Consider the following 25,956-nt stretch of genomic DNA (forward strand, 5'->3'; position numbering starts at 1 on the left):
GGTTTTAGAAGCAGAATTAGAAGCATACCAACACTTTTATATAGACTACCAAGCCATAACATGAGAAATTTACATTACTAGGCTTTAAAATTCTATTTGATGAAGGACAACATCATGATAAACATTGTACTTATTCTATGTCCAGAGAAAGGATGCATTCATAGACAAGAAGTAGTCTCATTGTAAGGCCTTGGGATAAAATCCTCCTCTGCCAATTACTTTCCAAATGGCCAACTGAACATCCTTGTTCCTGAGATTGTACACCATGGGGTTCAGTAATTCAGTGACCACAGTGTAAGTCACAGTCACCAGCCTGTCTTTATCTGAGGAGTGCCTGGCTGAGGGTCTCAGGTAGACAAAAGAAGCACAGCCATAGTGGACAATGACAACGAGATGGGAGGCACAGGTGGAGAAGGCCTTGTGCTTTCCCTCTGTGGAGGGGAATCTTCAGGATGGTGCGGACAATGAAGCCATAGGAGATGCAGATGAATGTCATAGGAAAAAGGAGTGCTAGGACCCCACCAATGAAAATGATCAGCTCATTGACATAGGTGTCAGTACAGGCCAGCCTGATCACTGGGGAGATATCACAGAAGTAGTGGTTGATCTTGTTGGGGCCACAGTAAGGGAGCTCAAAGACTAAGAAGGAGCCTGTCATGGCAAAGAGAAAGCCAATGACACCACATGCAGCTGCCAGCTGACCACACACCTGCCACCTCATGAGGACAGGGTACCGAAGTGGGTGACAGATGGCAGCATAGCGGTCATAGCCCATCACCCCCAGGACCATGCAATTGGTGACAGCAAAGCCAATTAAGAAGAACATCTGAATGGCACAGTTGACAAAGGAGATAGTTCTGAGCAGAGACAGGAGATTGACCAGCATCTTGGGCAGGATGACAAAGGTGTAGCAGGTTTCAGAGATAGAGAGGACCCCTAGGAAGAAGTACATGGGTATGTGGAGGCTGCGGTCCAGACGGATGACTGTTACGATGGTGATGTTCCCACTCAGAATGACCAGGTACAAGCACAGAAAAACAGCAAAAAGGATCAGCTGGGTTTCCCCGAGGTTGGAGAATCCCAGCATCAGGAACTCTGTGACAGAGGAGAAGTTAGTGTGGTGGGCTTGCTCCCAGACAGTCACCTGCAGGGAAAAGGGATGAGTGGGTGTTTATCCAGAATGATGCAGATGGCTCTCCTGGAGACAGAGGGACTCTACATAGGAAAATGGGCAAAGACCTCTGCGTCTAGGGGATGTCTTAATGAATTAATGGAACTGTTCTTAAAATAGACCTCAAATTGCATCTGTTTCTAGTGATATTTCTGCATCTTTTATAGTGTTAATGTTAGTAACTGAAATTTTTCATATTGCTTATTCTTAACAAAAACTAAGGAACAAGAGTATATTAAAAATTTCCTATTGGACGCTACAGTGCATCCCTTTTTCCTTTGTGTAATACTCCATAACTTAGCTTTTTTTTTTTCCTGCATCGTGAAAACATCAATAGTAGCTCTCATCTGGGTTTTCTGGTGAAAAGTAAAGCAGGAAAGCAAAGCAGGTGCATATTCCCTGATTCTAGTAAATGCTCTTTCCTGCTGAAAATTTGATTTAATTTTCAGGACATGGCTGCTAGCTTTTCTTAACTTTCCTTTTTGTGTATATCAAACATGCCTCACTTTGTGCATATAACCTAGAGCTAAATATATATATTTAAATTTAAGCCTATTTTTTATCTTTTCCTGAAGGGGTTAATGCTCTACAGTACATTCATTGACTCATGGATACAATTTCATTATTCTCCAGGACCCCAAAGTTCATTTCCACCCATTCCTTTCTTTCCTTCCCAGAATCCTTTGCTGTGATGTATTACACCATGCCCCATCTACGATTCACTTTGTGTTCTTCTTCCCATCCCTATTTATTACATACTGTAAATTTAAGCCTATTTTTTATACAGAAGAATTGAACCGACAACCAATCTCAAATCCTACTTCTATATAATTTACTGTCAGTTATGTGCCATTAACTTTAGCTCATCCTTTCACCCACTGCCCACATGACAGAGAGGTATCAGAAAGGGTCTAAGAGCCCACAGAATAAAACCTCATGGGCGGGGTAAATAGCATAATAGTTATGCAAAGAAATTTCATGCTTTGACGCTCCAAAGTCTCAGGTTCAATCCCCTACCACGTCATAAGCCAGAGCTGAATAGTAATCTGGTAAGAAAAATAAAAATAATAATAACAAATAAACTCTCATGAGCATCAGTTATGAGCTTGCTGATTGCTATTCTACCAAGATGAGACTTAATTTTATCTTTTATCCAAAAAGAAAGATATGAATCCTAAATCAACTCTCCTCAATATGAGCCTCTCCTGAATATATCTTGTATCATTTTTCTGGAAAAAAAAAAAGAAACTGAATTTCTCACAAAGCTTGGCATCTCACTGACCACTGCTGAACTGGAGGTGTTTCATCCTTGATATCAAACAAGGAAATCCTTCCCCAAATTGGTTTCATTAAATTCAAGTTTGATTTTAATAAAGTAATAACAAAATTAAAAGTAATTTAATATAAGAAAGTAAAGATGCAGAAGTGGATTGCAAAGTGGAAAATTTTTAATTACTGTAGACCCACACAATACATTTAGGAATGTTCCCTTCATGTTTTTCACTGCAGCTCCTCTTACTGAGGGCATTCTGAATATTAAAAGATCAGTTATGTTTTATCTGAGTGGATCACAATGACCTGTGTGTTAATGGGCAGACCTGATATGTTCTCTGAATAGACACTACTTCAATTCACTCATAAATTAATTCATTCATGTGTTTATAGGTTTTAACTTAATAGGTATGTGCATGTAACAAATATTGATTATCTATATTCATAGATTTCTTGGGTTAATTGAGCCAAATACTATTTTCAAGAGAAATGATGCTAACTTATCCTATACTTTTCATTACTTCTTCTCTTCTTTCCTCAAAAGGATTAATAAAATGGGAATTTTTTTTTCACAGCAAGAGTAAGATGTCTCACCTTACAGCATCTCATCTTGGTGCTTTTTCCTCTCCTTTCCCCACCATTTGGAAAACCTTTCTCCACTTTCCTTACATTCTTGTCAGCCCACTTACAGAATGCAACCTCTCGCAACTCTGCACTTCAACAATGAATGATAAGAGCTTCTCTTCTCCTAAACTATTTTTGCAACTTTCTAATATGTACATATATATGACTATATCATGGAAGAATACATCACTAAGTTCTCAAAGTCAGAGTATAAAAGCAGCCTAGGAGGGTTTTTTTCTAGAATATAAAAAACAAGTCATTAATTAAACAGGTTTTATTTTTCAAATGGCATTTCTAAGGCATTATTCAAGTTCATGAAAAGAATGATGAAATTTTAAACCTAAATACAGTAGATATCTGAGGACTGAGGTCTAGTTCTCAATATACTAATTCTTAGTGCTCAGTTATGAGTGTGTTATAATGTAGTATAATCTTGTTACCCATATTCAACCAATAAGTTATAGATATGAACCTATTTCTATTTGTAATATATTTTTTAAAAAAATAACTGATACCACAACTGCCTTTTACACTATATTACAATCAGTTTCTGACTAAGGGAACAAAACATCCAGATTCTTCCCTGAGCATTTACCTTGGTTCCCATCTCTGAAGGTTCTGCAGGTCATGTGTCCATGGATGGCCTGTAGTAGGTTGAGGTCTAGAAATATCCAAGAGTCTGTAAAGAAAGATAGCTTAGTTGGACACTCACAGCTTTCACTTCATTATTTGCTCACTAGACTTTTAAAAATATTTATTTATTTATTTTGAGAGAGAGAGATCAGAGCACCATTCAATTTTGTGATATGGTATGCCAGGGATACAACCTGGGGCCTCTAGAATCCCATATCTAAATATCAGGTGTGCCGCCTCTGTGTTTCCTCCCTAGCCTTCATCACTGTCAAACAGAAGCATTGTATATGGTTTTCTTCATTTTCTTATTAATATTTTATTTACTTATTTTTATTTTTTTATTATTTATTTATTCCCTTTTGTTGCCCGTGTTGTTTTATTGTTGTTATTGATAGTGTTGTTGTAGGATAGGACAGAGAGAAATGGAGAGAGGGAGGGGAAGATAGATAGGGGGAGAGAAGATAGATACATGTAGACCTGCTTCACAGCCTGTGAAGCTACTCCCCTGCAGGTGGGGAGCCAGGGGCTCGAACAGGGATCCTTAATCTGGTCTTTGACCTTTGCGCCACGTGCATTTAACCCTCTGTGCTACCAACCAATTCCCTTATTTACTTATTATTAATGAAAGAGAGACATAGAGAAAAAGATACACACAGAGAGCTACCAGAGCACTGCTCATCTCTGGCTTATGGTGTTGGTGAAGACTGAACCTGGGACATTGGAGCCTCAGGCATACAAGTAGTCTTTTGCATAACCTTTATGCTGTCTCCCCAGCCTTATGGGGTTTTCAAGAATGGAAATGGAAGAAGCTATGCTAAGTATCCTTTAGTGGGGCAGGGAGGTAGTGTTATCTGTACAGTGCAAAGCATCCAACAAGCCCTAGCAATAACCTTAGTTACGATTACAAAAATAAAAAGTTCCATTCATGACAGAAAGTCACAGGTATCAGGTCTTTCTTTTTCATATGTCCAGTGAAGACTTACTAGAGAAGCCAGTCTCTTAGGGTGGGCTGATAGGTAGGGAGTCCACTCCATGGGCTCAGCATCTTTACTGGTAAAGGCACCCTTATGGCATTTGTTTGAAGCTATCCCTTTCCTGTTCCAGCTCTATTGATCAGGTCCTATTTTATTGTGATCTTATACTAAGTTCTAAAGAATCCTGCTTCCCCCACTTGCAGGGGGGTTGCTTCACAAGTGTTAAAGCAGGTCTGCAGGTGTCCTTCTGTCTCTCTCTCTCTCTCTCTCTCTACCTCCCTTTATCTCTGCTCAATCCAAAAATAAATAAATTCATTGATTAATTTAAAAAATGGCAATAGAAACAGTGAATTTGGTTTTTTTTTTAAATTTCTTTATTGGGGAATTAATGTTTTACATTCAACATAATAAATACAATAGTTTGTACATGCATAACATTTCCCAGTTTTCCATATAACAATACAACCCCCACTATATCCTCTGTCATCTTTTTTGGACCTGTATTCTACCCCCTACCCACCCCAGAATCTTTTACTTTGGTGCAATACATCAATTCCAGTGGAACAGTGGATTTGTAGTGTAAGCACTGAGCCCCAGCTGGAAGCAAATACATAAATAAATAAATAATTCTATTTCTTCAATCTACCTCATATATCTGAGCCTTGCTCTCTTCAGTATTATACTCCTACTATCAAGATAGATACACATACTTGAGCTCATGGGATAATCAAACTACTTCCAAAGTTATCATTGTTAAAAAAAAAAAAAAACGTCAATAATAAAAATGTTATCATTTGTGACTAACAATTCTCTATCAGTGGATGCAAACACTGTCTTCATTCAATTTCCCATATAAACTATCCAGCAGGGGCTATTACCCTAAGTTCCCGGAAATATAGTAAGTAGAATCTACAGAAACCCAGATATCAACTCAAGTAAGACTCAAGAATTAATATAGTAAATCATTTCTATTCTGCCATGACTCTATTCTACTCCTCTATCACTGACAGCTATCTCAGAGCTCAAATTATGTCTTCCTACCTCTGCTGAGAATTGTGAGAGGTATCCCCCAAAGCGTCATCGAAGAACTTTTCTTTGCTCTCTCATTAGTTGTAGCCTCGACATACTAGTTCACATGTATTCTTTCCCATACTCCTGGGAGCCATTAGAATGATTTTTTCCCCTAGTTTCATTCCTTCTTTTAATGACTGAAGAGGACAGAGAAAACATCATAGTCCCCAGAAGATCTCACAGGCTAAATCAGAGCAAATAGTGAACAGGAGATAAAATGAAATTATCAATTAGTTGGTAATTAGTCCCAAGTGCCAGGGAGCTCATTAGTAACTAAGTCTACTGCACATTAAGGAAAGAAAAACGAATGTGGAAAACTTATCTCATAGGTGAAAATGCTGACTGGCTTTTCTGGGTTTTTTTTGCTTGTTTTGTTTTGTTTGTTTTTTAATGGAACTAGAAAGACCTTGTATTCCTTAGGCTTTATCAGAACAAATTAAGACTTGCTCTGTCATTGCAAAAGAGGAAAAAATGGCTCCCAAATTCAGACTCTGTACAGAGCAAGAATTAGTGTAGGGATGGTGTTTTGTCTGCCAAAGCTGCCACATTGAAACATAGAGCCAAAAAACAGATAAGAGTATTGAAGGGAAGCAGTGGGATAGTTAGAAGGTCAGAGAAGTGATGCCGTACATTCTCCAAGATTATCAGAGATGGAAAAGTCTCTGGTCATGTGCCTGCCTTCAGGAGAAGGAAGAGGATTAAGCCTGTGGATGATATCCTAGAGGATTTGGGGACCCATAAGCTAAGAGAGAGTCTGTGGGATTGAGAAAAACCTATTCTATACCTGTATGCTTCTGATCTGAAGCTTGTCTAGAAAATGAGGTTCAAAGTCAAACTTGCTATTACCAAAATAAGTTACAAAATATATTCCAAGGAGGTTGACAAGTACTCAACTTGGGTGGTCACTGATTGCTAGTTTAGCCACCAATATTCACCAAATATTACTGGGCACACATCAGATAAACACTCTAGTCTTCTACCTCAACTTGTATGTAAGTTCTTCCAGGTAGACAGAAGTGGGAAGCTTAAATGTAAGGGGGAAAATACATTGAATATGAGTGATAGAAATGGAAAAAAATGTTGAAGTTACATTCAAAAGACCTTAGTCTTTAAGTAAAGAAGCACAATACAGACCTTTCGGGGTGTCTCCCTCCTTCTCCGGCAGGGTGGCCTCCAAGGGAAAGGTAACGGGCTGGTTCTTTCTCACTCACGACAGGGGTGACACGAAGTAAAAGACACCAGGGGACTCTTAGCGTGAATCTAGAATCTGAGTTCTTAGAGTCCCAGAATCCTAGAGTCCCTTTATTAGCAAAATTGACAAGAGTTAAATAGAAAAGCAATGGAGGTAATTATTGTTGCAATATGACAGAAATTACAGGTTTCTTAACAGTCAGCATGCCCCTAAGGTAGGGGGTTGGTATGACAGGAATTGATGAGATACAAGACAGTTATTTTCCATAACACAAGTAACTTAATTATTCAAAGGTATTTGAGAGAAGCATAGGGGTTAAACCCGTAGGGTAAGACAGAGAGAAGATCGATATCAAAAGGCCATATAGTTTGGAATTTCTCTTGTCTGGGGTCTGAGGTGTGTGATGAAGTGTGTGATAAGGTGTGTTCTTCTGTGATCAGAAGGTGACTTTGAATGAGTGAATCTGTGGCCATGTGGCCTGCAGTTAATGGAGGGAAGTACTGGGGTATCTGTGGGCCTGAGAGTCAAGAAGGAAAGAACCAAGTCTGAGTTTCTCCCCTTATGCTCACCTCGGTTGAGAGAGACTTACCAAGAGGTTATCTTCTCAGACCTCCATCCAAAGATGGGGGTGGTTCTCCCTAAGCTCTATCAGGCTTACACATGTTACCAACACAGACCTGTGTATCAGTATACTAGGCTAAATGCACACACTATCATGTATGTACAAGGACCTAGGTTCAAGCTCCTGGCCCTCATCTACAGAGAGGATCTTTCACAAGCAGTGAAGCAGTGCTATAAGTCTCTACAGAGAGGATCTTTCACAAGCAGTGAAGCAGTGCTATAAGTCTCTCTATCTCTCTCTCTTTCTCTCTCTCCCTCTAGTCTTCCTATCTCTCTTTCTTTTCCTCTAGTCTTTCTTTTTTTATTTTTTAATTTATTTTTTTTATTTAAGAAAGAATAGATTAACAAAACCATAGGCCCCACCAATGGGTTCTGGAGCTCCGCTTCCCCAGAAACCCACCCTACTAGGGAAAGAGAGAGGCAGACTGGGAGTATGGACCGACCAGTCAACGTCCATTTTCAGCGGGGAAGCAATTACAGAAGCCAGACTGTCCACCTTCTGCAACCCACAACGACCCTGGGTCCATGCTCCCAGAGGGATAGAGAATGGGAAGGCTATCAGGGGAGGGGGTGGGATATAGAGATTGGGTGGTGGGAATTGTGTGGAGTTGTCCTCTAGTCTTTCTATCTTATCAAATTAAAGAAAAAAGGAGGGAATGGCTATTGGGAATTGTAGATTCATTATGCAGTCACTAAGCCCTAAGAATAACCCTAGTGGCAATAAAGAAAAAGTACAATACAGAAACATCAAGAAAAATCTGATGTGATTTGACTTAACCCAGATATATGCACCATTTTACCGAAATTTGACTGAGAAATCTCTTTGAAACATTTTTCCATGTGGTACTATTTCTCTTTAATTTCATCAAATTTTTGTGCCTTGCTGAATATGAATTTTCCTTTATGTATCTCTATTTAATCTCCAGGTGGAAATTGTTTCTCTTTTTCTAAATGCTTTATTCTGAGCTCTAAAATATTATCTGAAGCATGATAGCCTTTAAAAAAATAAAAGATAGTTTGGAGTTGATATAACAATTAAAAAATAGGGAGTCAGGTGGTAGCACAGCTGGTTAAGCTCACATAGCACAAAGTGCAAAGAACAGAATAAGGATCCCGGTTCAACCCCTGGGCTCCCCACCTGCAGGGGAGTCGCTTCACAAGTGGTGAAGCAGGTCTGCAGGTGTCTATCTTTCTCTCCCCCTCTGTCTTCCCCTCCTCTTTCCATTTCTCTCTGTCCTATCCAACAACAATGGCATTAATAACAACAACAATAATAACTATAAGAATAAAACAAGAGCAACAAAAGGAAATAAATAAATATATATTTTTATTTTTATATTTATTTATTCCTTTTTGTTGTCCTTGTTGTTTTATTGTTGTAGTTATTACTGTGGTCATTGTTGTTGGATAGGACAGAAAGAAATGGAGAGAGGAGAGGAAGACAGAGAGGGGGAGAGAAAGATAGACACCTGCAGACCTGCTTCACCACCTGTGAAGCGATTCCCCTGCAGGTGGGGATCCAGGGGCTCAGACCGGGATCCTTACTCCGGTCCTTGTGCTTTGCGCCACGTACGAAATAAATATTTTTTAAAGAATTGAAAAATAAATCAGTGGTCTGGGAGGTGGTGCAGTGGATAAAGCACTGGATTCTCAGGCATGAGTTCCCAAGTTCAGTCCCCGCCCAACAGCATATGTACCATAGTGATGTCTGGTTTCTTCTCTCTCTCCTCCTATCTTTCTCATTAATAAATAAATAAATTCTAAAAAGAAAAAGAAATCAAAAGAGAGTATCCAGAAGTAGATCTACATAATGAAAACAATTAGGTTTCTACAAGTTTTCCAGGGAAATTTAACGGTAAAGGGATAATCTTTTCAACAATATTACATTTGAAGAGAAAGAACATACATCCCTTTTATCAGAAGGACAAGATTATTTTTTATAAAAGCATTATAAAGGTTCCATAGTATTTAGTATTATTTGGAAATGGATAGTATTTTTTTCTGTAACTGCTAATGCTATAAATCCACTTGAATGAACTAAAATTATATGAATTTAAAAATGTCAATCTGAAGAAGAATTGCTACCAAGAACTAGGAAAATATGGGACAACAGCACAGATACCTCCACTTCAGAAAAATATTGGCAGCATTGTAGATTCAAATATTTACTCATCAAGATGTATCAGAGAGCTGGAAAAATAGCTCACCAGTATTGCACACCTGTCTTGTCATGGTAGTAACTCAAGCTTGAGTCTATCTCCACCACACAAGAGAAAGTTTAAGTACTGTGCTATCTTCTTCCCTCTGTTTCTCTCCACAACCCCCCTGATACCCCTCTCTCTAGATTCAGCTTAGAGTGGTAAAACCCTGCTGACAACAAAAATTTACAAAAGATTTATCAGAGAAAGAAACTGAAACAAACTGTCCACCAAAGACCTTCAAAAAATATCATCACTTCGCTTGCAAGAGTTTGCACAATGTGCTCAAAGAATAAATAAAAGCTCTAGCCAAGGCTATAAAGATATTCCAGCATCAGAGCACAGGACTTACATGTCTTAGGTTCCAGGTTCATCCCCTATCACTACATATGCCAGAACTGAGTACAGCTGTCCCTTGTTTATCGTGGTTAATCAGTTCCAGGCTCTACCACGATAAGTAAATTTCTGTGAAGTAGAATTCTTTATTTATAAATTGAATATTTTCATAGTTAGAGCATAGGAAACCTGTTTACAACCTTCTAAATACAGTAGCTGTTGCACTGATGTTTTTTTGTTTTTTCATCTGTATGGCTGAAGCAAATGGTAGACTCATTCAAATAGTAATGGCAGGCAACCTCCATGATTTTCTTTCCATCCTTGATCATATCCAAGAGTTTCATCTTCTGGAAGTTAAACATCTTCCTCCAGCACTTAATTTCATCCTCAGAAGACTTAGAAGAATGAGTGCATTTAGAAGCCATTGTGCAACTTAGATAAAGGTTTTCAGAAATTGCAAGTACTTAGAAGAGCAAAGATGCTTCCAATGTGTACGGATGTAGAAGCGCATAAGAGAGAAACAAGATTTGATTGGCTTGTTTTCCCCACACCTGATTTCAAACCCACACAAAGAGTGATTGAGCAGCTGCACCTGGCATTGAAGGATTTGTGGGGATGCTCCAATACATAGGCCTACAGTTCATACGTACAGTAATTTAAATTTTAGTTGTAATACAGGGGCATACACTGATTCGGACAAACAAGTGTAGGCTGTATCATTTTCAACATCTTGATCAACTTTTTAATGAATATATTTTAAGAAACAGAGATAGAGTGGACGCGAAAGTCGAAGTGCAAAGTGGAGAGGGATGACTGTAGTGTTATGTCTTCTCTGTCTCTCTCTTCTTCTCACCTTCTCTATTACAATATTTCATTAAATGAATACATCTTTCCTTTTTAAAAGACTATTAAAAAAAACCCTATGCCCAAGCATTTCAAAATCAGTTCAAATAAAGTAAAGAAGGGATAGGACATATAAAATAATGACAAGTGCTGGGGGTCGGGTGGAAGTGCAGTGGGTTAAGCGCAAGTGGCGCAAAGCACAATGACCAGAATAAGGATCCTGGTTCGAGCCTGCGGCTCCCCACCTGCTGGAGTATCGCTTCACAAGCGGTGAAGCAAGTCTGAAGGTTTCTATCTTTCTTTTCCCCTTTCTGTTTCCCCTCCTTTCTCGATTTCTCCCTGTTCTATCCAACACAACGACATCAACAATAACAGCGACAACAAGAACAACAAAAACAGAAAATATAATGGTCTCCAGGAGCAGTGGATTCGGAGTGCAGGCACCGAGCCCCAACAAATAACCCTGAAGGCAAATAAATAAGTAAATAAGTAAATAAATAAATAGCAAGTGTTCAAAATTCAGTTAGGACAGTTACAGTTGGATAAAGAGAAAAAGAGAAGAAAGGCTGGTGACATAGCATATGACTATGCAAAATACATTAATGTCTGAAGTTCCAAGGCCATAGGTTCAATTCACAGTTCAATTCACATAAACCAGAGTTAATCTGTGCTCTGGCATCTCTTTCTCTCTCTCTCTCTCTCTCTCTCTCTCTCTGTGTGTGTGTGTGTGTGTGTATGTGTTTCTAGTTCTCTCTAGTTAAAATAAATAAAACAAGATATGAATGAATGAAAAAGACTCATAAGTGGCTAAAAGGAAAGGAAAAACTGTTTTACAAGTGTAGTATAAATTCAGAGATAGGCTGAATAAATATCATTCCAGAAACAAAAACAGAATCAAGAAGAGATCGATCAAAGTAGGAAAAAACATAAAAGTAACTTTAGGTAATACAAAATTTGAAAATAAAATGCTGAAACCTTAACTGAGTTGTTCCTGTGGAGGAAAGAGATACAGTAATAAGGTGCTTGTCATATTCTTTTACCTGGGTGAGTGTACTTTGTAATGCAATAGCAGTGTGACAATCATGATTTTTTGCACTCTTCTGTCATTAGGTCTTGCTTCCATAAAAGTGAGCATGGTATAATGGTCTTCTTTCATGGGTGAAATATAATCTGTTGGAATATTTATTATAACATTTTTCTATTCAATGTATATTTTACTGGTCTTCTGAGAATTGCTTGCTCTGAGGTTTGGATTTCTATTTCATGTTCAAGGCATCTTCAGATGTAGTCTAGTAGCCCTTAGATATTCAAATCTATTCCAGATTGCAAACCTAACCGGTCTGGTCTGGACGTTCTCTGTTTTCAGGTGCTTTGTGGACTGTGGGCCCTAAAGAAGTAACAATTTAGTGACTTTGTTGAGATAAATGTAACTTTTAGTCACATTCTCAGAACAGAATCCTCCTGTTTTCCAGTGGATGTATTTAAACCTGTCAACTTCCTAGGGTTGTAAGGGTGAATGGTGAATGGTGAATGGGTAAATGGTGGTGTACGTGAAGGCTGACGTGGGCTAATGTCTATTTACACCCGCATGGTAGGATACTCAGACTAAGTCCTCCACTTTAAGCAAGCCACCTCACACTGGCACCTTTTCTGCCATGTCTCTGGTTCAGATGCCTCTAGTGGGATTTTGTGGAAGGAAATCCTGAGTCTTGCCTGGAATGATAGTCTTAAATACAAGCATTAAACCATTTTTCCACAGCTCAACTTTCCAGGAATCAGCAGAGACATCTTTTAAAACAGAATAGGAAGCATCAGATGTGTTTGATTTCAATTTCTAAGTCATTCATCTTTATCGCATTTCACTGGATTATCACCTTGTGATGAAAATGAATAGAATATTAATTAATCCTTCACTACAAATAGCTTGAGAAGCTCTTCTTTATCTTGTGATGAATCCTTCTCATTCTTTACTGTCCTTTGAGCAGCTTAGTGGGGAGTAATTCCAGGTAAGGTTCTGTGCTGAATTGCTTCAGTTTGAGTGATTCTACTGTCAACTTTCTTCTACTTAGAGCTTAGTTTCTTTGTTTCCTTATTTGTTTTTTTATACGTAGGTGAAGGCTGTGTGTGTGTGTGTGTGTGTGTGTGTGTGTGTGTGTGTGTGTGTGAGTGTATGTATGTGTGTGTGTGTGTATATACTCTTTATACCAACCGCTACAATCCTTTTTAGTGGAACTAGGGATAGAATAAATATTTTGCTTATTTACTTTTAGATTATACATTTTAAATCTCAGAAAGTGTATTCAGTATTAAAGAAAGGTTCCATAATAAAATATTTATGTTAACATTGCTAAAATATGACTAATAAGTTAGTAAATACAAATACCAGGAAGGATTTTAATTCAGTACCAAGGCATCATGCCAAATCATGGGCACACAAAACAAATAATAATGTTGCATACTCAAATAGATTAATCACAAAAATCAAGATAAACGCACACACAGAGAGAAAGAAGGAGGGGAAGAATTTAACCTAAATAGAAGTGCTTCAAAAATAATCTGAATAAAACCAATAATAAAATTTTTATAAATCCTAAAACTAAAATTAATGCCAACTCTCTCATTAACACATAAACTTAAATAAATATTATTTTTCATTTCAATATCAGCAAAAAAAAATATACAGGCTCTCTGATCCCACAAAGCCCTTCTCTTTCTATGAATATGAATTCTGGAGACAAATCTGAGAGAGGGATGTTCCTGCTTGCTAGTGCGTTCAGCCTGGGAAGCCATGGAGACCTGTCTTCCTCCTGAGAGGTCAGACTGGTTATCACTCTCTTCATTCATTTAGGAACATATCTTCTGGACCAGCAAAATAGCTTGCTTGAATAGTGCACTATTTTTTCGTTATGTGTGACTCAGGTTTGAGCCTTCTCCCTCACTGCACTGGAGGAAGCTTTGGTACTGCAGCCTCTCTCCCTCTCCCTCTCCCTCTCCCTCTCCCTCTCCCTCTCCCTCTCCCTCTCCCTCTCCCTCTCCCTCTCCCTCTCCCTCTCCCTCTCCCTCTCCCTCTCCCTCTCCCTCTCCCTCTCCCTCTCCCTCTCCCTCTCCCTCTCCCTCTCCCTCTCTGTGTCTCCCTGCCTTTATCTTAAAAACAAGAACCATAACTTCATTACCTTCTATGTGATGTGATTAGTGACTCAAGTCAGTAGTTAGAAAAAGTACTTGATTTGCAGAATCTGAAAGAAATAAAAGACCCTTGTGGAAATGTGTGAAGTCTCGGTTCTTCTTCTTCTAGCGTTTGCCCTTCTTCCGTAGCCAGTCAACAGCGTCAGGTTGAGCCTGATGTAAAGTTTCAAGACCTCCTTTGAATCTGGAGAGGTGGCAGTCGTTGACTACGTGGGTCATAGTCTGTCTGTAGCCGCAGGGGCAGTTCAGTTCAGGTCATCTCTGGCTCCCCAGCGACAGAACATAGCGGCGCACTGGTCATGGCCTTTTCGATAGCAATTGAGGAGGACCCAATCATAACGTGCTAGGTCAAAGCCGGGTTGACGCTTGCAGGGGTCTGTGATGAGGTGTTTGTTCTTTACCTCAGCTGACTGCCAACTCTGTTTTCAAGTCTCGGTTAAGATAATGACTCTCTCATTCTGTGAACTTTTGAATTATCTATTCCATGCAAATCAAAACCCAGGGAATTTTTTAAAAAATCGATGTTTACTCTTTTCCATGTTTTAAAACTGAGATTCAAAGAAAAATAGCTTTTATTATTTTTTTCCAAGAGAATTGATCAGCTCTGGCTTATGGTAGTACAGGGGATTGAACCTGGGACTACAGAGCCTCAGGAATGAGAGTCTCTTTGCATAACCATTATGTTATATCACCCCACCCTGAAATAATAGCTTTCTTGTCATCATGACCTCTGGGACTGAATAGATAGCATAATGGTAATGCAAAAAGATTTCATGCCTAAAAATCAGAAGTCTCAGGTTCAATCCCATGTACCACCATAAGCAGTGCTTTAGTTAAAAAAGAAAAAAATGTTCCTTTGCACATGAATGTATAACTTTACATATCTGTGTAAAATATTGCATATAAGTACTTAATATGTGTGTATTACTCCTAGGGTAGATAATAATAATTACTAAGGAAAGTAACTAAAAATCTTAAGTAAAATTATATTCATGATAACAATCAAAATGAATCCAACCAGTTTGCATCACATACAAAGAACAAATTAGAACAAGTAGTGTATCTTCTGACCCTATCACTGTGATTATTAGTAATTAGGAGGAAGAGAACTGTCTGCCTGATTTGATTTGGTTTCGGGCAGCTAGCTACTTGTCCACTCTGCAGAAACAGTACTTGACCTATTGTACAAATAGTGAACACTAACTTACTGATAAAATTATACAGTAGTGCTGACAATTCTATATAGGGGTTGCTTCACTGATGAAAACAGATTATTAAAAAAAGGCCAAGATTTTCTCTATTTCTTTCTTCATGCTGAGACTTTGATAGACACAGCATAATAAACTTCAAACCATCCTACATAAAGGAATTCACATGTGTTCATTTACATATATATGCATATATATTATAGAAATATACATATGCATTATGTATACATGCATACATAAATATGAACATGCATTTTAAATAAATAGCTTTATTTCTGTCATGTTTCAAATAAATGTTATAAACATGTGCCTAACTATTTTATCTTCAAGAAATATTTAAAATAATTGCTGTTCTTCCCTTGCTAAAAATAACATTTCCATGAATAAAATTTGCCTTCATCTAAAAAAAAAAATATGACCTCAGATTGGTGACATAGTTTACTTACCTGGGACAAATATTTGAATCTGACCCTTAAGGAACTGGAGGAAGCTTCTGTACTATAGTGCCTTCCTCTCTGTCTCTTTTTATCTGAAAAAATCAGCCTGAAGCAGTGAAGCCTTAGCTATGTCTAAAAGAACTCATTATATCACCAATGTCAAGAGAAAGGCCTAGTTACTAGCCCAGTAGCTTCCCCCTACCCCATGTCATTTCCCTGAATCTAAGTAGTATTCAGGTTGAGTACCTCATTAGGAAAACACATCTGAACAAGGAGTACAATCAGAAATCTGGTGGTGGGGGGGAGTACAATAGAAGATAGAATGGTTGTTAAGACCCCTTCTGGGAACTGTAAATCCTGAGAAAGAAGAGGACAGACACATTGCAACATCCCCTTGTCAATGCAACAACTAAGACACAGGTGTATCACAGTGCCTTTACATACTTGGAGAACACTAAGGCCCCACAATCTCAAACACCATCCAAAGACATATGGTTTAATAGATTAGTCTAGAAACTTTATACATAGTGATGCCTTGGCTTTGAATGTGTGTGCACTATTGAAAATATATTTTTATATTTATATATTTATTTTATTTTATAGGATAGAGAAAAATTGAGAGGGAATGGAGAGATAGAGGAAAGAAAAAGACATCTGCAGCACGGTTTCACCACTTCTTTTATTTATTTTTTTTAAATTTTTATTTATTGGATAAGGACAGCCAGAAATCAATAGGGAAGGGGGTGATAGAGAAGGAGAGAGACAGAAAGACACCTGCAGCACTGCTTTACCACTCACAAAGCTTTCCCGCTGCAGGTGGGCATCAGGGGCTCAAACCCACATCCTTGTGCATTGTAATGCATGTGCTCAACCAGGTGTGCCACCACCCAGCCCCTGGCTTCACCACTTCTGGAGCTTCCTCCCCCTACAGGTAGGTACTAGGGGCTTGAACCCAGGTCCTTGTGCATAATAACCTATATGTTCAAGCAAGTGATCCATTGCCTAGAACTTAAAATTTCAGTTTAATTATAAGATCTTTAGAGAATGTCCAGTCTTCCCAATCATTTTCCTAATAGCCATCTGCACATCCTTGTTCCTCAGACTGTACACCATGGGGTTCAGCAGTGGAGTGATGATGGTATAGGTCACAGTCACCAGTCTGTCTTTGCCCGAGGAGTATCTGGCTGAGGGTCTCAGATAGACAAAAGAAGCACAGCCATAGTGGACAACGACAACAATGAGATGGGAGGCACAGGTGGAGAAGGCCTTGTGCTTGCCTTCAGTGGAGGGGATCTTCAGGATGGTGCTGACTATGAAGCCATATGAGATGCAGATGAATGTCAAGGGCACAACAAGCACTAGGACCCCACAGATGAAGATGATCAGCTCATTGATGTAAGTGTCGGCACAGGCAAGACGGATGACTGGAGAAATATCGCAAAAGTAGTGATTGACCTTGTTGGAGCCACAGAACGGGAGGCTAAAAACCAGAGTTGTTCCCACCAGAGAAATGAGGAAGCCACAAACAATGCAGGTGACAGCAAGCCGCCCACACATTCTCCAGCTCATGAGAATGGAGTAGTGCAGTGGCTGACAGATGGCAGCATAGCGATCATAGCCCATCACACCCAGAAGCAGACAGTTGGTGACTGCAAAGCCAAGGAAGAAGAACATCTGGGTGGCACAGCTCACAAAGGAGAGTGTCCTGAGTACAGAAAGCAGGTTGATAAGCATCTTGGGCAGGATGACTATGGTGTAGAAGATCTCAGAGGTAGAAAGCACACACAGGAAGAAGTACATGGGAGTGTGGAGGCTTCGGTCCAAGCGGATGACTGAAATGATGGTGAAGTTTCCACTCAGGATGATCAGATAGAGGCAGAGGAAAACTGCGAAGAGCAGCAACTGCAGTTCCCCCAGGCTGGAGAAACCCAACAGCAGAAACTCTGTGACATAGGAGGAATTGGCCATAGAGAGCTGATCCTGGGAAATCGAGCCAGTGTGATCAGATGCAGAAGTCCTAGGAACTAAGAAATCAGGGGGACTGACCCTCCCAAGAGCAGCTAGCACCAGCCTGAATGGGAAATAGCAAATAAGAGAGAGAGAAAAAAGAATTATAAATGAACTAAAAATATATCTTAAATGAACATGAAACAATGGCATTTTAGTTTATTTGATTGTGGGGTTCTTTGTTTATACCATCCCACTGTTAAATTCTGGCTTAGGATAGTACTGGGAACTGAACCTAGGACCCTTGCTGACTCAGGTGTGAAAGACATTTTGCTATCTAATCAGCCTCTGTATTTATTTATTTATTTATTTATTTACCCATTCATTCATTTGGATAGAGACAAAGAAATTGAGAGGAAAGGGGAAAATAGGGAGTGAAAAAGAGGGGGTTGAGCAGTGGCTCACCTGGTTAAGCACACATAGTAAGAAGCACAAAGATCCCAGTTTGAGCCCCTGGCTCCCCACCTCTTGGAGGGGTCGCTTCACAAGCAGTGGGTGAAGCAGGTCTGCAGCTGTTTATCTTTCTCCCTCTCTATATCCCCTTCCTCTCTCAATTTCTCTCTGTCCTAGCCAATACAAAACAAACAAACAAATGGGGGTAAAAACAAAAGTCGACCAGAAGCAGTGGATTCGTATTGCTGTCATTGAGCCCCAGTAATAACCCTGGAGGCAAAAAAAAAAAATTGGTTGTGGGGAGTGAGGAAGATAAGAGAACTACAGCACAGCTTCACCACTCATGCCCTAAGTTATTTACCTGGATTCTGTATCTTGATGAAGAGTTTCAGAACAGTCTTAGACAATCCAGCTGTGAAATTCTGAGACAAGGTGAGACACACGATTTTTCTCATCCGCTAGTCAGCCTATTTTTGTTTTGCACCAGACCAGTATCCACTTCTCCTGCAATAAATTAGCTCTTATGTAGACTCTTAGGAAATTGTGAGAAAAGAACTCCCTGGCTTCTGTCTCTTTCCACTCCAGGCTCTCCTTTACCCTAGCAGCAGAGTCACACTGGTATAGGCAATCCCCTTTGCACAAGCAAAACTAAGTGATGTTCAATATCTAGGAAGTCAGAATGAGCAGATCCTAAATCTCATATTTTCCCCAAGTGTGTATTCTCTTCTTATCTGCTACAATACTTCTTTCATAGGATTTTTGATATTGAGGAATGTTTGGAGATCTTGTAATTTATTTTAATTTTATTTATGAAAAGGAAACACTGACAAAACTGCAGGATAAGAGAGGTACAACTCCACATAATCCCCACTACCAGAACTCCATATTCCATACCCTTCTCTGATAACTTTCCTATTCCCTATCCCTCTGGGAGTATGGACCCAGGGTCATTATGGGGTGCAGAAGGTAGAAGGTCTGGCTTCTGTAATTGTTTCCCTACTGAATACAGGGCTGGCAGGTTGATCTGATCCTGTAATTTTTTTTTATACCACCACCTAAATCTTAAAACAGTTTATATCCTCTGTTTATTGCTTTTTTCTTCCATCTTAAAATTTTATGACTTTTTTTTTTCTTCAAATTTTCTGCCAGTGTGCTTGTACTTATGAGTCCTTTACACAACTTCTTAGTTATCTTTGCTACTGGCTCCACATTCTCTGGCCCACCACAAAATTCCTTACTTGCTTTGACACCAGTGTTATAACTTTCTCCTTGATTCCACAAATTGCAACTATCCAGAGACCAGAAAATTCATCTCCATACATAAGTGATCCTAGTTTCTCTTCTTCATTTCAAAACACCCATATAGATAACATTTGATTTCAGAACTTTCCCAAATTTGTCCCCTTCTTATTCATTTAGCCTGCCATGTTGACTTCCACTATAATGGTTATCATTGGAAGGTGTGAAGGCGGGGACACTGAACTTTGGTCGTGGGCTCCATATGGAGCTATACATCGTAATTCTATAATATTGTAACCCACTGTTAATCAGTCAACAAGTAACAAATAAAACAGCTTTACCAGGGACATATCACAGTGATTATGCAAAAGAATTTCAAGCCTCTAGCTCTGAGGTCTCTCATTCAATCCCTGCCACTACCATAAACCAGGGTTGGCAGTGTTCTGGTGGTGGAGGGCGTCTGGTGGTGGTGGTGGTGGTGGGGGTGGTGCATCTATTGTTTGTATTACTGCTTGCAAGCTCTTTTACTTGGATACAAACTTAAAAATGTCTTAAATGGGATTCAGGAGTGGAGAGATATCACAGAGTTTATGCAAAGAGACTTTCATGCCTGAGGCAACAAAGATTCCAGGTTCAATCCCCAGTGCCACCATAAACAAGAGCTGAGAAAAAAAAAAAAGAAAAACAAAAGATTCAAATCAAGGTTGTTTAACTCCTATTTTGAGATCTCTGAATTGTCTTCCCTTTAAATTTTATACACAAGGATTGCATGGCATGCATTTACCAAAAACAAGAGTATTACAAGTAATCTTTCTGGTCTCCCACTTTTCAATATTTTCTTTTTTATATTAACACCCTAAAAATATTAGTAGTTATATTTAAAAAAGGAAAAAAAGACATTATTCCTTGGCAATTCCTTCTACCCCCAATTATATCTCTTATGTTTTCAAATACATACCCAGAATCTGTATGGAAATAAAATTTTTAAATTTAAAAAAAATTACTATATAAAACTATATAAAACTTTGAGTCTAATCTATTCTAGCCTGCTGCAAAAATATTTTGTGAATAGTAAGTAGTGTCTTGAGATTGAAGAACTCAGATTTAGAGAATGTCTTGGGGAAAAAGTGAAAAAAGAAAAAGAAAAAGTGGGTAACTCAATTGCCTTAACAAGTGGAAAACAAATTTGTTTTTATTTTATTTTATTATCTTTTGTAATACCTCTTCTTCTTCTGTAGACAAAGCTAATTTCCTTAAGTTGGTTTAAAAGACAGCTCCTCACCTGCAGGGGAGTCGCTTCACAGGTGGTGAAGCAGGTCTGCAGGTGCCTGTTTTTCTCTCCCCCTCTCTGTCTTCCCCCTCTCTCCATTTCTCTCTGTCCTATCAAACAACAACATCAATAACAACAACAATAATAACTATAACAACAATAAGACAACAAGGACAACAAAAGGGAAAATAAATAAATAAATAAATATAAAAAAGACTTTTTTAAATAAATAAATAAAAGACAGCTGATTATCTCCATCTGTTTTTATAACGTCCTACTCTAAATCTTGATAACATAGAAATCACACTGAGACATGATGACAGAGGAGGACATATGGGGGTGTTGTATTGATATGTGGAAATGTACATGTACAAACTATTGTATTTTACTGTTGACTGTAAACTATCACTCCTCCAATAAAGAAATTTAAAAAAAAAGAAATTACACTGAGCAGTTTCCTATATATGACTTTGTGATTTGACTGTTCAGAGGGAGATCTCAACCTCTAACAAAGTATCACCTTCACCTATGACCTACTCATTTAGCATATATTTTTAAAGTCACCAGTTATTGAACACTTTTTAATCTGTCTAAGAAGGTATTGTTGGCTCTAGTATAGTAAACATTTACTTCATGTATCTTTATGAAGATATTTGGCATACCATAAAAAATTCCTTCTTTCCAATTTGAAAAAAAAAAGTCTTAGGGAAAAAACAAACGAACATCTTATTCCCTATGTGTCCTCAAAAGCCAACCCAGTTTTTAAAAATGTGGGATATAGATGCTATGTGAATAAATAAAAGGTAGCCCATTAGTAAATTACTGGTTTGTTAACAATTAATAAAGTTTGTTTCCATTACAGCTTGATTCCCTTTGCACCTTTGAGCTTTTCTTACATTAAAAGATTTCTATTTTCCATACAGTTCATGTTGTCCAAATTTTTTTTGTTTTCTTCCTTCTCAAGTCTACTGTACCCTCTCAACAGAAAAAACAGAGCTGATACTGTGGCCCTGTCCTCTTAGGCTTGGCTCTGTCTTTTCTACATATTTCCCACCATCTGGCTATTTCCTATTATTTTATCATATTTCCTGTTTCCACTACTAAACATTTTTGTAGGGGGGGAAAACAGATAATCAGATACAGATAAACCCAGAGATTTTTAAATATAACATATAAGTATAAGACTAGGTGACCAGGTAGATGGCACAGTGGGAAATAACAAGACCCACAAGCTTAAGGTCAAAAAATTGATTCTTGGCACTACGCATTCCAGAATGATGGTCTCTCTTTCTCTCACACTCCATCATAAATAAATAAATACATCTTCCCTAAAATCAAATAAATGAGTGGAAGGGGAATGGGCAGTGGTGCACATAGTGTGAAGGGCAAGGACCAGCGTAAAGATCCAGGTTCAAGCCCCCAGCTCCTCGCCTGTGTGGGGGGTATCAATTCATAGGCTGTGAAACGGGTCTGCAGGTGTCTATCTTTCTTTTCCCCTCTCTGTCTTTCCCATTTCTCTCCATTTCTCTCTGTCTTTTCCAACAACAACAACAGTGATAATGACAATAACAACAACAAAATGGAAGAAATGACCCCCAGGAGCAGTGGATTTGTAATGTAGGCACCAAGCCCTAGTGATAACCCTGGAGGCAAAATAAATAAATAAATAAATAAATAAATAAATAAATAAATAAATAAATAAATACAAGGGGATCTTCAATGATAATATTGATAAATCAAAGTATTAATAAAAATTAACATTTCACATTTCCAGAAACAGAAAGATGAATATGGAATGATCTCATTCATGGACAGAAGTTGAAAAAACAAGATCAGAAGAAAAACACTAAGCAGAACTTGGACTGGAGTTGGTGTATTACACCAAAATAAAAAGACTCTGGGGTGGGTTTTGGGGAGGGTTCAGGTCCTAGAACAGGACAGCAGAGGACCTAGTGGGGGTTGTATTGTGATGTGGAAAACTGAGAAATGTTATGCATGTACAGAATATTGTATTTACTGTCTATAGTAAACCATTAATAATCCCCCATTAAATAAGTTTAAAAAAATCACAGTCCTTCAAATCAGAGTTCTTCTGCCCAGTGACTTACAAGTCATTTTTCAGACATGTGCTTGAAATTTTTGCAAGTTCTCTAGGTGAAATGTGTCAGAATTACCTTCCTTGATATACTGGCCCCAAGTTCTTCCAGTGAAGGAGAGTTTCTTATACGACTCATCAGAAAAGTGTCATCTGTATCTTTTTTCTCTATAAGTAGTTTAGTTCCTGTCTCCATGAGTCTCATCAGTGGTCTTTCCTCTTTACATTGGCATGGCCTCAGTGTATTGGTTGGGATTTGAGGTGTCTTCCTCCATAGGGAACCAGTTACAACACTGCATCCAATATTTGTCCGTAATTTACCCCCTAATTATCAAGTAAAACTATAGCAATACACTAAGAGAATTCATTGACCCAGGAAAGAACCCTCTCAGTACGCTTAGGAGATCAACTAGTGTCCTCTTAGAAATTCTCTGGGGACTTCTTTGAGAAGAGGAAGCTTCCTGGGCAATGTATGTTAAAACAAACATCTGCACTACCTACTTTGGATTTTCCTATCTGGAGACTCTAAATTGGCATCCTTAGTTTGGAGGAAAAGGTCTAGGTAACATTTTCATACATGACATTGGAAGAGGGGGAAAAAAAGAAGCAGAGAGTAAAAGATAGAATATTAGACATGGGAGTCGGGCGTTAGCAAAGCAGTTTAAGCGCAGATGACGCAAAGTGCAAGGACAGGCTTAAAGATCCTTTGAGCTCAAGGCTCCCCACCTGCAGGGGAGTTGCTTCACAGGCAGTGAAGCAGGTCTGTAGGTGTCCATCTTTCTCTCCCCATCTCTGTCTTCCCCGCCTCTCTCCATTACTTTCTGTCCTATCCAACAATGATGACAATAAAAAAAAAAAAAAATAAAGCAAACAAGGGCAACAAAAGTGACTAAATAAATAAACTATTTTAAAAATACACAAATGGACCCCAAATTTTCAAAAAAAAAAAAAAAAGACACATAGGAAACATGTTTTCTCCTGCAGTACAGTGTAAGCATGGAAAAATATCAATTCAATAAAGAAATCAGGACATTTTGGGCTGTGCAGTAAAGCGGTATAGATTTCAGTTGGGATATCTTAGTGAACTGACTCCCAATTTCAGATTGCCTATGTATTCCTTCTGCTAGTGAGTTTGGACATGAGATACAAACAGGGAAAATATTGGACACTCATGGATATCTCAAGAAGTTCATATATGAGTTGCTCTTATATGAGTGATATCAGATGCTCCATGGCAGTTGGAGAAGATTCCATGTCACAGAATAGGAACTTGTTGAATAGAACTTGATGGCATCTTGGCTATATTTATTTATGGTAAAGATTTGAGACAGTAGTTAGAGCCTCAAGAAATACTATGCTGAGAAGATTCTTCTCTAGGCTTCCTCTTCCTGTAGATAAGCAGAAGATTAAATATAGCCAAATATTTTTCTTTTTGTACTTCTCCCTGAATCCAGAAAAGCTGTGACTATACTGACTCCTGTCTAAATTATAGATCTATAAACATAATAAATAATTGTTGTTACTTCATTTTTCAAAAAAATCGTATTTATGACTTTATAATGGAAGAGAGATCAGAGTGTTGCTAAACTCTCTCATATGGTGACATCAAAGATAGAATGTCTTGAGTTTTAAGCATAAAAGTCTTTTATGCACTAATTTTGGACTGTCTCCCCAGCTCTTACTTCACTACTATAAGTCCTATGTAGTTTGTTATGCAGAAAAAAGGAAAGAAAAGTAAAGAAAAGAAAAGACCAGCATCTGGGAGACTTCTGGGGGTGGGGCTACAAAGCAGCATCAGCTATGCTTCTCTTCTTTCCTCTCCCAGGTCAACTAGGAATACCAAAGGAGATCATCTGGGACCACAACAAGGCAGGAATAAAACAACTTCAGGAACCCAGCAAATAGCCAGTGAGTGCAAATACATGTGGCTCTCAGAAGAAGAGAAGAAGTCAAACTCTCTCTATTTGCAGATGACATGATAGTATACATAAAAAAAAAAATCCTAAGGAATCTAGCAAGAGGCTTTTGGAAATCATCAGGCAATACAGTAAGGTGTCAGGTTACAAAATTAACATTCAAAAGTCAGAGCCATTCCTCCATGCAAACACTAAGTTAGAAGAAGATGAAATCCAGAAATTAATTCCTTTTACTATAGCAACAAAAACAATAAAATATCTAGGAATAAACCTTACCAAAGAAGTGAAAGACTTGTATACTGAAAATTATGAGTCACTACTCAAGGAAATTCAAAAAGACACAAAGAAGTGGAAAGATATTCCATGTTCATGGGTTGGAAGAATGAACATCATCAAAGTGAATACACTACCCAGAGCCATATACAAATTTAATGCTTTCCCCATCAAGAGCCAGGCCAGATTTTTTAGAAGAATAAAACAAATGTTACAAATGTTTATCTGGAACTAGAAAAGACCTAAATGCCAAATCAATCTTGAGAAGAAAGAACAGAACTGGAGGCATCACACTCCATATCTAAAACTGTATTATAGTGCCAGTGGAATCAAAAGTGCTTGGTACTGGAACATGAATGAAAAGTGGAACATGAATCAAAAGTGCTTGGTACTGGAACACTGGCCAGATGAGTAGAATTGAGAGCCCAGAAGTAAGCCCTTACACTATGGCCATCTAATCTTTGTCAAAAGTGCCTAGAATATTAAAAGGGGAAGGTGAGTCTCTTCAACAAATGGTGTTGGGAAAAATGGGTTGAAACATGCAGAAGTATAAACCTATGGGACTACATCAAACTAAAAAGCTTCTGCACAGAAAAAGAAACCACTACCCAAACCAAGAGACCCCTCACAGAATGGGAGAAGATCTTTAAATGCCATAAATCAGACAAGACGCTAATAATCAAAATATATAAAGAGCTTGCCAAACACAACCACAAGAAAACAAATAACCCCATCCAAAAATGGGGAGAGGATATGCACAGAATATTTACCAAAGAAGAGATCTAAAGGCCAAGAAACACATGGAAAAATGCTCCAAGACTTTGATTGTCAGAGAAATGCAAATAAAGACAACAATGAGATACCACTTTACTCCTGTGAGAATGTCATATGTCAGAAAAGGTAGCAGCAACAAATTCTGAATAGGTTGTGGGGTCAAAGGAACCCTCCTGCACTGCTGGTGGGAATGCAAATTGGTCCAGCCTCTGTGGAGAGCAGT

The 25,956-nt window shown here is 38.5% G+C and overlaps 2 protein-coding genes across 2 annotated transcripts; both read right to left on the reverse strand.

Annotated features, from left to right (window-relative positions):
* Positions 1–177: 177 nt before the first annotated feature.
* LOC103120203 (olfactory receptor 10R2-like) lies at positions 178–10,517 on the reverse strand. The gene is given in 3 exon segments (XM_007530578.2): positions 178–441; positions 443–1,144; positions 10,392–10,517. Coding segments are annotated over 3 exon segments (1,092 nt in total).
* Positions 10,518–16,792: 6,275 nt separating this feature from the next.
* On the reverse strand, positions 16,793–17,734 carry LOC103120202 (olfactory receptor 10R2-like). Its single transcript, XM_007530577.2, has one exon. The coding sequence runs from the start codon at positions 17,732–17,734 to the stop codon at positions 16,793–16,795; it is 942 nt and encodes a 313-aa protein (XP_007530639.2).
* Between the last annotated feature and the right edge of the window lie 8,222 nt (positions 17,735–25,956).

Source organism: Erinaceus europaeus, chromosome 9, assembly GCF_950295315.1.
Source record: "Erinaceus europaeus chromosome 9, mEriEur2.1, whole genome shotgun sequence".
In the NCBI taxonomy this organism is placed as follows: Eukaryota; Metazoa; Chordata; class Mammalia; order Eulipotyphla; family Erinaceidae; genus Erinaceus; species Erinaceus europaeus.